The sequence below is a fragment of the Labrus mixtus genome, chromosome 7 (genome assembly GCF_963584025.1).
Source record: "Labrus mixtus chromosome 7, fLabMix1.1, whole genome shotgun sequence".
In the NCBI taxonomy this organism is placed as follows: Eukaryota; Metazoa; Chordata; class Actinopteri; order Labriformes; family Labridae; genus Labrus; species Labrus mixtus.
Genome location: NC_083618.1, coordinates 24,327,378 through 24,341,404, shown reverse-complemented (window position 1 = coordinate 24,341,404; position 14,027 = coordinate 24,327,378). Strand labels below are relative to the sequence as shown.

Here is a 14,027-nt window from a genome sequence, read left to right as displayed (position 1 = left end):
CGGTCAGTTGCATCAACAAAAGAAACTTGTTTCCCTTGAGTCCCGGGAAACAGTCGGATGAAATATCAAAAGAATTACAGTGCGTTTCCAATGACCCACGAATTAGAATGGTCACTGTCCGATCAGAGGGATAGTTCGGTCCAAAGCGTCCTCGAGTGACACGATTCTTCACCCCATTGCTGACCCTAGAGCTGCAGGGTGTAAGAAAAAGTCTCAGTCGACACGGCAATGAAATCATAGTCGCATCAACAAAACGTGACGATAAGCGTTGAGTCTTATGATCGCTCACAACAGGGCCCGATGGTGCTCTCCAGGGACATCTGGGAGCAATGGCGGATGAGTGGCGCCATCGTCGGGTCCACCATGGAGGAGGTAGGGAAGAGCTTGTACCAGCCGATCACCATCGCGCTGAGGTCCAGCTCCTCCAATAGGATTCGAGCCACGCCCATGAAGCATTTGCGGTCCATACGTCCATAATTGCCCCAAACGATCACCTGGGGAAGAGAATGGCAAGATGTCAGTTAGGAGCAAGAAATGTAATATTCATACCATAAAACCAACGCTCAGCTTTCTTAACTGCATGTGACGCCATAGTTCAACACAGCTAGCTGTTAGCATGTGGTGTTAGCGCAGTGGCTACAAGCCCTGATGAGCTGGTAGCATTCATAAGCTACATAAAACAATGGAACGTCGTCTCAATGACGACATCCATTGTTTCTGAAGTGGCAGTTTAAAGCCCAACGATGGCGGTAACCATATTGGAAATGCAGTCTCGACCTTACTTTCAATCAATATACTAGCAGGCAAAGAGGTCGCGCTGAGGCCGTCCTTAAGCCTTCTGACACAGGGGTTCCCAAAGTGGGAGTCGGGACCCACAGGGGGGGCCCAAGTATCCAAAGGAATGTTTTTTACAACCCATTATTGTAAAAATCGATACAACATACAGTATGTAAATTCCACCACCAGGGGGCTCTCAATTAAAACAATAACAAAAGATGATGTTGAGACTGGAGGGGAATCATGGGAGTGATTCTCTCTGCTTGACTTTGCATCGTTTCTGTATTTGCAGCAGGTCCGATGTTAATGCATGATGTTGTTTTGGCATTTCAGTATTCTGCACCTTTTTCCTAATGTATGTCGTTTCAGCGGTCGCAGGTCGCTTACCCTCGTCGAACAGCGTGCTTAAATCTGTACATGAATCAGTGTGCGGGTAATGGACAAAGGGATGAGGTCAAGGGGGCAGAGTTCATTTGCATTATTCCACATCCAAATCTTTTCTGAAGCGGTACAGGCGGTGATCTTGTAGTTCTCCTTTGATCTTGTGAACCTATGCGTAAAGCTGCTCATGGCTGCACTTCAGAAAGGGACCCAGTGGGGCAGGGCTCAAGTTACTCAATGTATTAGAAAGAGGCGTTTTCTTTCTAATCACAGTAATGACGTGGAACAATAGCCGATCAGTGGTGGTCTTACCTGAGACTAAAAAGCTCTCGATTTGAGACCTTCAAAAAGTACCAATCCTGAGCATTACCACACTAGATTGACGTGATTAAGTGAAGCCTTTCTACTCTGATTCTTTGTGTCCATGTGTCGTTATAGCTTCTGCAGATATCGAGATATTTTAGTTTGTCTTCATGAAAAGAAAGAAAAAAATAAGCTTTTAATGCAACCCCGTGGATTGATGAACGTGAGTCAGACGTCTTTTTGTGACTCTGGTGGAAAAGTTCACGAGGAGAAAATCTGACCTGAGGGAACCGGCAGACCATTCGAGTGGATTGAAGTTTGATCTTCTGATTGAGCTCCGGCTGCTTCAGGATCGCAAGCATCACAAAAGATGAACAAAGAGACGACTGATCACTGAGTTCTGACCTCTCTCTTCTCTTTCTCTCTTTCTTTCATTGTTTCGCATCGATTCTGTTTCCCACTGACTTATCTCCGCGCTCGGCTTTCTACTTCCTTCCCTCTCCTATTTTACAACCCCTTCAGTCTTGCATCCTACTTTCTTTTCCTCCGTCAGATATATTCATTTTCTTCTTCTCTACTTGCAAACTCTTGTCATGTCATGTCGACATGTTCCACATAAATAAATCATAAATCAAGTCTATCCTGTGTAAATGTGTCTCTGAGTCATGACTGTCTACAATGAGTGAGAAGCTCGAGTCCCGCTGGCTGTGTTGTTGTCAGAGCCGTGTTTACATGGACGGGACGGCCGGCTCCTCCCCTTGTGTATAAAAGCTGTTTTAGTCAAGGACTAGAGAGAAGAAGAAGAACATACTCACTGATTATTTGGATGTTAGTAAGAGTTTTTAGATCACGCTCATTCTGTGTAAATGTACATGCAATGTGAAGCTACAAGCTAACTAAAGAGCGCTAACATTAGCATGCTAACACAACAATGCAGGACACAGGTGATTGCAGCTCGAGTTAAAGGATGCCATTGGAGGTGTGTCGCTTCACACTGGATGATTTTGGCCCCTTTCTGATCGATCTTGAATATTAAATATCAAACATGTTTGATGTTAACAATAACTGGTTGGACTGAATACCAATATTGGTCCCGATGGAATATCTGCAGTGGCCAATGAGAGTGAGCAAACCAAGAGGTGTCACCAACCGGATGTTGCAACTCTGCCAACTCTCCCTCAGTTCGTGCTGCACATTAGATAAAGCCACACATAATCCGTCTTCTCCGCCAGGATCTCAGCTGTAACGTTTTTCTAGTTTTCTGTTTTTCGCTGTAAACAGAACACACAGCAGGACAGCCAGCTGACGACATCGATCGTCCTCCATATTTGTTTTCGCTTCTGAAGTCACATTGGATCAAATGATTCACCTACAGATCGTGTCTTGTCTCCACATCCTCTTTGCTCTGTGTCTGATCGGGAAATAAACTCAAATATAAAACATGCAGTAAAAAGTAACGGAGCAGTGTCGGTCATACAGTGGCCGTTGTCAATAAACTGATGGAGACAGGCGTGTGTCAGGCCCGCTCAGTAATCAGCCGGTGGAAACAATGTTCAGAGTCCTGCAGATGTGCCTCGGGCTGCTCCTCTCCGCTCGTCTCCTCACTCTGCAATTAGCCACTAAACGCTTCCCTCTTAATTATCCGCTGTCTGAGTCGCTGTCCTCCGACTTTCATCAAACTCATTCACACTGGATAATGGAAACGGCTGAAATCAGCAGCAATGTTTTAATCTGTCACTTCTTGATTTAGCAGAGTGGAGAGCTGTTCATGCTGAGATTTAATTCAAAACCTGCATCGATTTTTACAGTATAAACCTGAGTTAAAGGCAGGGATGGTCATTTTGGAAAACTAGCATGATTTTGAAAGTAGCATTCCCCCAGGGCCGTCTGCACCCCCTCCCCTCTGTGCTCCCTCTAAAGCCACGCCCCCTCACTTACATGAACGAGCGCCGTCTCTCCAGAAGTGGACCTCAGCTCATCTCTTACATTGTGTAGAAACTACGTCGTCTCATGTCTCGTTCAGCGGTAAGTAAACTCACAGTATAAACTCCGTCATCGGTGATGCGCTTTGAGTGTGAGCTAGAGCACGCAAGAGATAGAGAGCGAGCAGGGAGACAGGGAGGCGTGTGATTGGTTCATCAGATTGGTACCTCATGGCAGACATTGATTGACGTTTTTACAGACTTACAACTACAGCTACAGATGACGGATTTTCTTTGTTCCTTTTTTAGAGAACATGAGTTATTAATTTCTGTCAGGACCTGAAGACAATTTCAACAAAAATCTTAAAAAGTCGATCTGTAGGAAATTACCAACCCTGCCTTTAAGAGTGTTCACCTGCTGCAAGTATGTGCATCAGGACTCTTTTTGTTGATGATCCTATTCTTAGTGAAACGCTAAATTCAGTTGACATCAGAACTCTTATCACACATTGTTAACAAGCGTAGTAAGAGTTTGTCCAACACAGAGTGCATGGTACCATCCAATGGTTCCTCTCTGTCACTTTTTAAATTATGAGAACACATCCTCTCTCTAGCTGCCAATCAGGGTGCCAACAAAGGGGTCAAGTACTACTGCTGTCTGGCGAGCCGGCTCACCTGCACCACTTTCCCCTGAGGGCTCTCAGAGAAGACCAGGACCTGGTTGTAGAGAGGGTCCAGAGACTTCCTCACCGACTTGGTCTTCTTCTTGGCCACGCAGATGCCGTTCTCCAGGAGGTAAACTTTGATGTACGCCGCTGCAACCACAGAAGACAGAAACAAAAGTTAAGAGAAACTCGGCAAGATGGCTCTCAAAGTGTCAGGGCATTAAGTGAGATCAGTAAAGGCGACGGGCTGTAAATTGGGATGAGCTTCTATTAGAGGTTTTACGGTAGTCTCTGACGTAAACCTTCCCTCCATACTTTACTCATGTGGTCATCCTCACATTCATCTGGTTTAGAGTTTCAGTTTTTCCTCGTATTTGTTCTCATGCAATTAGGATCAATGGCTGATTTAACGTTATGCAACCGCCGACGAGTACTCTGAGAGCTCAGAGTTTGTGGTTACACAATCCAACTTACAACACCACATGCCAGGTCTGCTTTGTTTCCTGCAGTTCAAATCAATGCAGCGGTGTTCGCCTTCATCACATGAAGAATAACGGACAGAGGAAGACAACAGCTGATTTTTTTATATATTCTGGAGTCTACAGTTTTTAAGATCCTCAGCAGGTCTCTTCCTCTCCGTCAGCTGCCTCTAAACTAAATCCTTCTCGGGATCAATGAATCCAATGAAAGTTTTTGTTTTGATAAATTAGATAAAAGACTAGTTTCTCTAAAGATAAAGACGTTTTGATAATGAGAAAGACATTTAAATTCAATACATTGATTTCTATGTAGTCACAAATCTCTGTTGAAAAAACCCTGATTTATTTTGGGACTTCTTTTTTGCCTTCATTAGAAAGACAGGACAGTGGAATGAGTCTGAAATCGAGGAGAGAAAAAGAGAAAGAGTGGGCAATGGCATAGGAAGAAGAAGCCACATGTCAGGCTGCCCGCTATGAGCACATTAACCACAAGCCACTGGTACCGCAAAACTGGTAATTTTAACCTGCAAAAGAAAGGAGTTGCTGCCTCAATCAGTGGGTTCTTTTTAAAGGAGCAGTATGTAACTCGGACCCCTAGTGTTTAAAAGTATCGAGCATAAAAAAGGCAAAATAACAACTGAAGAAATTAAATTATTTTTGATGAAACCTACAACACACACACACACACATACACACACACACACACTCTGTTGTCACGTTTGAGTGTTTCAATCGGTGGTGGAAATATAAACAGCCTCTCTGACGGCGCGTGTTTCCCTGGGGAGCTCCCCGATGGACGTTTCCACTCGGGGAGATCCCAGAACTGTTTGTTCCAAAAACCACTATTGATCCGTGGAGCTGATGTCAGACTCAGTCCACAGGGCGCCAACCAATCAGTTCACAAAGGGTGACCCAGAAAACCCACTATATTTGAAAGTTATTAAAAACATTCTCAGATTTTTTTTCTGCTTCCCATGAACTCATCATTACTCTGAAACGCAGAGTTTCAGAAACCCTGGACTGTTTATCCTGCACTGATTTTGTGCAGCTCTGTTTGAAATCAGAGCATGGTGCGGCATGTTTTCACTGCAGCATTATTTAGATTTTACTAATTTATCTCCTCCTCTCACCGTCTGTTAGCTCCCTGTGCAATATAAAACACCACTTCCTCCTCTTCATTCATGCATTTTTTATCTCTTCAAGGACTCTGAAGACGTTTGTGGAGGAAATAAAACAACCACTGCAGGTTGTTTTTGATTTGAATCGAGACATCAAAACTTCAGCTTCAAACAAACAAGAAGAGCAGGTTTGATTGTTTTGGCTCCTGGGTGGACGGAGGGGAGTGGACTCACCTGGAGGTCCCTTTGAACCTGGCTTCATGGTGAGTCCTCTGGCCTGGACAACCTCCACCTCCAGACCCCCGTTCCTCTCCGACAGGCCGATCTCTATGTCACCTGGACAGGGGGAAAACACAGGTGTGTGTTAGAAACTTCAGAAACATCATTATTAGACAGTTTAAAGAAAAGAATAAAGAAAATATACAAAATATCTGGAAACTTTTTGGTATATTTACAGAGAGAAGGTGCTTCAACAGCATGAACATTTGTAGTATTTATATTATTCTTTATGAGTTTATGATTTCAAGGCATCAGGCTGCATGGTGGTAAAGTGGTTAACACTGTCCCCTCACAGTGAGGAGGTTCCTGGTTTGAATCCCCGTCTGACAGGAGTCTCTCTGTTTGTAGTTTGCATGTTCTCTACCTGTGCATGTGTGGGTTCTCTCCGGGTACTCCGACTTCCTCCCACAGTCCAAAGACATGCTCGTTAGGTTAACTGCTGACTCTAAATTGTCCGTAGGTGTGAATGTGAGTGTGGCTGGTTGTTTGTCTATATGTCAGCCCTGTGATTGGCTGGTGACCCGTCCAGGGTGTAACCTCGCCTCTCGCTCAATCACAGCTGGGATCGGCTCCAGCCCCCCAAGGACCTCGAATGAAGTGGAATAGATAATGGATGGACTTTAAGGTAATAACCACAAACCAGAAAATTCATTCAGACACTCTCTTTCATTTAGACAGAGTTCCCATAGAGTGGGAAACAACATGCGCGAAAGGAGCCACAGGTCGGATTTGAACCCGGGCTGACTTTTATCAAGTACTATATCCTCTGTACATGTGGCACACACACTAACCACTAGGCTACCGGCGCCCCAACAAACTTTGGTTTTCACAGGAATAATGCATGGGACACTTAGCAGAGCAACGAGGATGATTGCTGTCAGATGGGGTCCCCTTAGGGAGGGAGGTTTCCTACTGTCATTGCAACATTTGCACATTTTGAGTCACTGCTTTGGTTTGAAGTTTGTCAGCCTTCAGGGGCCCCCCTAATGGCCTGGGGGCCCCAAACAGTTGCAAACAACATACACATCTTAAATGGAGTTTCTGAAAATCTTCACCCTGGAAGGAGTTTTACTAAAGGTGAGTTTTGACCTTTGAAAAACTAAAGGTCAAAACTATGTGTGGACTAGGTCTCAGAGATCAAGATTTGCACTCATGAGCTTTTAAAATCAGATCATTTTGCGATCATATGAAAGTTTTTTCTGCACTCCGCTCACTGAGAGTCAGTCATATGTCCCTGAAATGACAAACCTTTGAAAGTGACAAAGAGCAGACGCCGGCCAAAGTTATTCTGAGTCCTCTGATGTTATGTAATGTTGGACTGGACTGCAGCTTCGGAGTCACTGTAGTCCAGCCAAGGACGGCGCCACGGTGCCAGTGAGGAAACTGACCCACTTACAGTAGATCACTGGAGGACGGGCTGGGTATGATATATCAGGTTTATCTACAGCCTGTAAGGGGGTAAGTGCAGGGGACGGAAACTCTGCAGTGGGGTCAAAATTTATAAAACTGGAACTTTTTCTTATGACAGCGTGAAATGATCTCAGCAGATTTCTGACTACATACAGGGTCAGATATAGACCATGGTGGTGATGGTCTATGTGGGTCAGATATAGACCATGGTGGTGATGGTCTATGTGGGACAGACAAAGACCATGGTGGTGGTGATGGTCTATGTGGGTCGGACAAAGACCATGGTGGTGGTGATGGTCTATGTGGGTCGGACAAAGACCATGGTGGTGGTGATGGTCTATGTGGGTCGGACAAAGACCATGGTGGTGGTGATGGTCTATGGTCTTTTTTTGTCACTTCCTGTTTTATTTTGTTAATCACCCTTATCTCTGATTTTCAGATCCTGCTCCTCATGTCTGACTTTTCCCGCCTTTGTCGACCCCCCTGGATTTATTTGCTTGAACCCGGACTTTTCCATAAACCTGATTCGTGTGCTCCTCCCCTTGGAGTCTGCATTTGGATCCTTCTAGTGTGAAGCAGCCATTGGCCATCCCAACATGGACTGTGCAATATCAAGACACTACATCCAAGTGAATCGTGGTACTGCTGCTTCACCGTCCCTCCCAGTAGAGGTCGAGGGAGGCGTTGTTAACAGACTGATCAGAGGAGAGGCCGTTTGTAATAATACCCATGACTTCTCTTACCCATGGATGTCGTCGCCAGCGTCTGTCGCCCAACAAACTGAGCGGGTCCCATCCCGTCCAGGAAGTCGCTGAACTGTGCGTCCGATGCCAAACACATGCCGCTGTAGTTCAGACTGCAGAGCGAGAGAGAGAGAGAGAGAGAGAGAGAGAGCGAGGGGGAGAGACACAAAGAGAAGGGCGGTTAAACACGACCATGCAGACGGCTCTTAATTCACCAAAGAACAAGTCCGGGACGGGAAAGAGTCTGCAGAGACACCAACAAAAATTCAGAAGGTGTACCTGAAGGTAACATCAGAGCGTTGGATTTACAGTTTGAACCCTCTGACTTTATTTTCTGTGTTTGTGTGTGTTCGTAAAGAAATCAGCTCAGAGTGCTTTGATGGCAGAGAGCCAGGTGTACTACGACTGTGTGTGTGTGTGTGTGTGTGTGTGTGTGTGTGTGTGTGTGCTCCATCAGAGGACAAATCCAGCCCGACATGTCATGATGCTGATGTGCAGTGCCTTGCATAAGTATTTCTCTGAACGTGAACTTTTCAACATGTTGCAGGAGTAGGGGAGACCGGAGTCGGCTGTGACAGTGCCTATTGCAGCCACAGAAAAGGGCGCTAATGCATCATGGGAAGACCCCAGACCCCCCCCCCCCCCCCCCCCTGTCTGACAGGGATAGTCTCCAGCTGTGAGGTGCATGTGTGAACAGCCAGGTCGGGAAAATTTCAGGAGCAGTCCTCCTGAAATTTTTTTTAGGAGTGCATGTGTGAAAACAGCTGAAGTGTGCAGTCCACCACCTCGCCTAGCAGCCTGTTGTGCTCACCTCCATGCTAACATCCTGGACCAGGTCTACTGAAGCCCCCAATCATTTTACAAGACTTCTCAATCCCCCTACATCTCTCAACCTACACCACCTCATTCTTCATCTTCACTGCCTTTCATAATTCATTCTCGTTCACAGTCCCGTGCTCTTTAAGCGAGTGTCCTACTTTGGGCTGCACATTTAAGGAAATGGCTGTTGTCTGTTTGAAACCAAAGCGTCCTTCACTGTGACCTAAATTACAGCTTTGTTTTTTGTCGTTTAAACGAAGGGAAGAAAGCGACAAAATATTTATGAGATTGTTCCAACAAAGAGGAAACACAAAGGCACAAGGGACGAAATTCACTATTCATTTTACAATCAGGAGTCTCAACACAAGTACATCCTTACAAAATAATTTACCAGGTGTGTCCCTCCAAAGTGATTAACACACAAAGTCACTTAGCTGAGATTAGACACTCGTGCAAATCTGTCACCTGATGTCTCCTTCCTTTCTGCTGTTTTTATGTTCAGGTTGGAATCTGACACAGTACATGATTGCATTTTTGTATTAAAGGTTTCTATTCATGTGAATGTTGTCATGTATGTGCTGCACTAATTAAAGGAGCAGTATGTAACTCTGACCCCTAGTGTTTAAAATTGGTACTGCAGTCTAAATTCTAAACATTGTAGAGAGCTGTCCCCCCCTCCTCTCTAGAGTCCATGCTCACTCAGGTTGCCATGTGGTGGACACTGAAGCTTCAGTGTTTAGCCAGCTCTGCATCGGTCTGTAAACCTTTCTGCGTTCTAACCTCTCTCCATTTTTCAAAAGCATCTCCAATATTGATCCTAGTTTGAGCACGTTTCTGCTCGTGGAGCTTATTAGAAACATGCAGAGGCTTTTTAGGTCGGGTACAATCACTTCTATCTGAACCAGTTCTCTTGCCCACTTCCATCGCTGCAACACCTGTTGGTTTGACCTGATAACTGCTCTCATATCTGGCAAACCGAGGGGCATCCAAAACGGCCGTGTGGAGGTCGCCTTAAAACCGCCTACCTTCTCTGGTCCAAACAAATCCAGAGCATTCAGGACCAGAATCTAAAGTTAGAAGGAGGACATACTGGCTGCTGCATTGTCAGAGAAGCCAGCACTTCAACATAGCATGTTTCCTTAATGTCTGATCATATAGTAAGGTCACTTTATCATTTCACTCACTACACGACTGGTACTTTAATTTAACAAGATCCATTAATAAAGGTAATAGAATAAGAGAAGAGGGTTAAATCCTCTTTGTGTGTGTGTGTGTGTGTGTGTGTGTGTGTGTGTGTGTGTGTGTGTGAGAGTGTGTGAGTGTGAGTAAACAGCGCTGACATGCAATAAGTCAGCAACATTAGCAGAGTGGGTATTACTGGGTGATAAAATCCCGAGCTTTAGATTATAATATCGCCCGTGTATGAGGCACATCTGGGGGATTACAGGACGGATTCACAGAAATGTGAAGCTCGCTCACTCGATGTAAACGGCGCGCTGCAGGCGGAGGACACAGTGGAAATGCTGCAGAAACAATTTGAGATGATTTTGTGATGCATCCCCAGAGGCGTGTCCAGACTTTTTTAAACTGGGGTGGCCCACCTGGGGAACTGATTTACGCATGAATATTTTCCTGTGCCATGTAAGATCTCCGACTACTGCACAGCCATCTTAAAGAGACAGGCTCGAGTTTCACACTTTAATGTTTCTCTTGACAAATGATATATTAGCAAAGTCGCACCTTAAAGTATGCACTAACTTATTTAAAAGTTTCACAACCTTCTTTAAGACACGGCTGAACAGTTTGATTTTGAAAGCTTTTAGCCTGAGCTGCTTCAGAAGGGCTGCACGGTGCTGCAGTGGTTAGTCCTGTCCCCTCACAGTGAGGAGGTTCCTGGTTAGAATCCCTGTCTGACAGGAGTCTCTCTGTGTGGAGTTTGCATGTTCTGGGTTCTCTCCGGGTACTCCAGCTTCCTCCCACAGTCCAAAGACATGCTCGTTAGGTTAACTGCTGACTCTAAATTGTCTGTAGGTGTGAATGTGAGTGTGGCTGGTTGTCTGTCTCTATATGTCAGCCCTGTGATTGGCTGGAGAACAGTCCAGGTTGTAACCCCGCCTCTCGCCCAATGACAGCTGGGATCAACTCCAAGCTTCGCGACCCTGAACGGGAAAAGCGATATAGATACTGGATAAGTCAGTCCCCATTCAATGACGCAGAGTGAGTTTTAAAAAAAAACTTTTTTGGCTGGTAGTTCGATCCCCAGCTCCTGTAGCAACATGTCCGCTGTGTCCTCGGGCGAGACACTTAACCCCAAGTTGCTCCCACTGCTTCCTCAGCGGTGTGTGAATGTGTATGAATGGATGAGTTAATACTGATGGACTCTTTACGCAGCAGCCTCTACCATCAGTGTGTGAATGTGTATGAATGGATGAGTTAATACTGATGGACTCTTTACACAGCAGCCTCTACCATCAGTGTGTGAATGTGAATGAACGGATGAGTTAATACTGATGGACTCTTTACACAGCAGCCTCTACCATCAGTGTGTGAATGTGTATGAATGGATGAGTTAATACTGATGGACTCTTTACTCAGCAGCCTCTACCATCAGTGTGTGAATTTGTATGAACGGATGAGTTAATACTGATGGACTCTTTACTCAGCAGCCTCTACCATCAGTGTGTGAATGTGTATGAACGGATGAGTTAATACTGATGGACTCTTTACTCAGCAGCCTCTACCATCAGTGTGTGAATGTGTATGAACGGATGAATTAATACTGATGGACTCTTTACTCAGCAGCCTCTACCATCAGTGTGTGAATGTGTATGAACGGATGAATTAATACTGATGGACTCTTTACTCAGCAGCCTCTACCATCAGTGTGTGAATTTGTATGAACGGATGAGTTAATACTGATGGACTCTTTACTCAGCAGCCTCTACCATCAGTGTGTGAATGTGTATGAATGGATGAGTTAATACTGATGGACTCTTTAGTCAGCAGCCTCTACCATCAGTGTGTGAATGTGTATGAATGGATGAGTTAATACTGATGGACTCTTTACTCAGCAGCCTCTACCATCAGTGTGTGAATGTGTATGAATGGATGAGTTAATACTGATGGACTCTTTACTCAGCAGCCTCTACCATCAGTGTGTGAATGTGTATGAATGGATGAGTTAATACTGATGGACTCTTTACTCAGCAGCCTCTACCATCAGTGTGTGAATGTGTATGAATGGATGAGTTAATACTGATGGACTCTTTACTCAGCAGCCTCTACCATCAGTGTGTGAATGTGTATGAATGGATGAGTTAATACTGATGGACTCTTTACTCAGCAGCCTCTACCATCAGTGTGTGAATATGGAGGTCTGACCTGCATTGAAAAGACTTGAAAAGCGATTAACGTTCTTCAAACTACGTCCCTCTGCTGGTGGTCTTACGTAACTGATTTGCTTTGGCTCCTGGAAAAGAAAACTCTTCTCTTGTGCAATAAGTTCAGCAGGCCGAACTTGTCCCTGCCCGAGCTCTTGATTTATAGTTTGTTGGCAATGACAGGACATCTAACCAAAACCTGAAATAAATTCCCCCCCTTAGCTTTGAATGTCAAATATGAACAGAAGAAGAACATGGTGGATTTTTTTTTTTTTTTGTAAAGCGAGCAACTTTGACGTGAAGTCCTCGGTGCTCATCCCGTATCAGACTCCAGTTACATAAACTGAACCAAGAGGACAAGGCCTGATGTCGAATCCTGATATCCCTTAAATGAACACACAAACACCTCAAACCATCCCCAGTTAGCCCTGCATCACTATCCTCAGCACACACACACACACACACACACACACACACACACACACACACACACACACACACACACACACACACACACACACACACACACACACACACACACACTTGCCAGGTCCTGAATTGCCCCAAACATAAATCAATAAGCTCATAAGTGTGATTGGATGGTGTTAGCTAACAAAGTGCTTATTCATGGTGGAGCGTACTCGAGCGCAGAGCTTTTTCAATCAACACGGCGAGCCAAACAGCTGATGGAAACACGGACAGAACGGAGGGCGCTGTGCTGCTGCAGCTGCCTCCAATGACGCCGCTCTCTGCGAGGAAATACTCTGACTCAAACCTCTGAACGGTTCACATTTTACGTCTTGGTGTGAGCGAATCAAGAGGCTGGGAAACAGTGCTCCTACCTCACATCTCTCCTTCCATTAATGACACACCGCTCAGACTCCCCTTGGACAAACACAAAGTTCAGGATTTGAAAAGTGTGACAGGGTGAGTGTTGAATGTAATCACTGGGTGCAGTGTGTGAGTTAGTAAGATTCGGCCTCTCAATGACAAACATAATGAGCGTTCCAGTATCGGCGCTCGAGCCTCGAGTGTCCCCATCAAATTATATCATGAAGGATGCTTCTCACTTCCTGTTCTCTGACCTTACTCGAGGTATTACGAGGCATCGAGGTCAGTTTGAAGAGAGAGAAAAACACAAACCTGAGCGGCCCTCAATCAGCACAGACCTCTGTTGAGGTCAGTAGTCTGGAGCTCAGCACAGCTTGTTCCTTCAAAATAAACTACAGACTTCTCGTTAAGTAAAGACAGAGTCAGCAGCTTGTTCCTTCAAAATAAACTACAGACTTCTCCTTAAGTAAAGACAGAGTCAGCAGCTTGTTCCTTCAAAATAAACTACAGACTTCTCCTAAAGTAAAGACAGAGTCAGCAGCTTGTTCCTTCAAAATAAAATACAGACTTCTCCTAAAGTGAAGCTGCTCCATTGTCCCTTCTGGGCCTCCATACATGTGTGGTGGTGACTGTCTGCAGAGACTCTGTCCTCTGACTGGATTTTACTGTTCTGCTTTGTTCTGGTTGACTCGGGACGTTTCTGGGCGGAGCTGGTGTGTTTCCTCCAGCCAATGACAGCGCAGCAGGTGAGTTTAGGAGTGGATTCAGTGATTGGACGCCATTCAAACCGGTGAATATGAAAGACGTGGACGTAGCAGCAAAGAAGAGAAAATATAATCAGAGTGAGGAGAAACATCAAGCGGATAAAGCTCGTTCTAAAACGAGGGTGAACCTTGTGTTGTCTTTTACTCGTGGACGTG

At 45.1% G+C, this 14,027-nt stretch overlaps 1 protein-coding gene across 2 annotated transcripts in view; it reads right to left on the bottom strand.

Moving 5' to 3' along the window:
* rims4 (regulating synaptic membrane exocytosis 4) overlaps window positions 1–14,027 on the bottom strand; it is a 41,422-nt gene continuing 27,395 nt past the window's right edge. The window contains exons 3-7 of one of the 2 annotated variants that reach the window (XM_061041828.1): window positions 8,078–8,190; window positions 5,880–5,981; window positions 4,059–4,198; window positions 290–494; window positions 1–191 (exon numbers count right to left, since the gene is read on the bottom strand). In XM_061041828.1, the coding sequence (XP_060897811.1) occupies window positions 169–191; window positions 290–494; window positions 4,059–4,198; window positions 5,880–5,981; window positions 8,078–8,190 (583 nt within the window). In that variant the 3' untranslated portion in view covers window positions 1–168. Of the gene's footprint in view, window positions 495–4,058; window positions 4,199–5,879; window positions 5,982–8,077; window positions 8,191–14,027 lie in introns of both variants that reach the window. The other variant, XM_061041829.1, reaches the window with a different exon arrangement.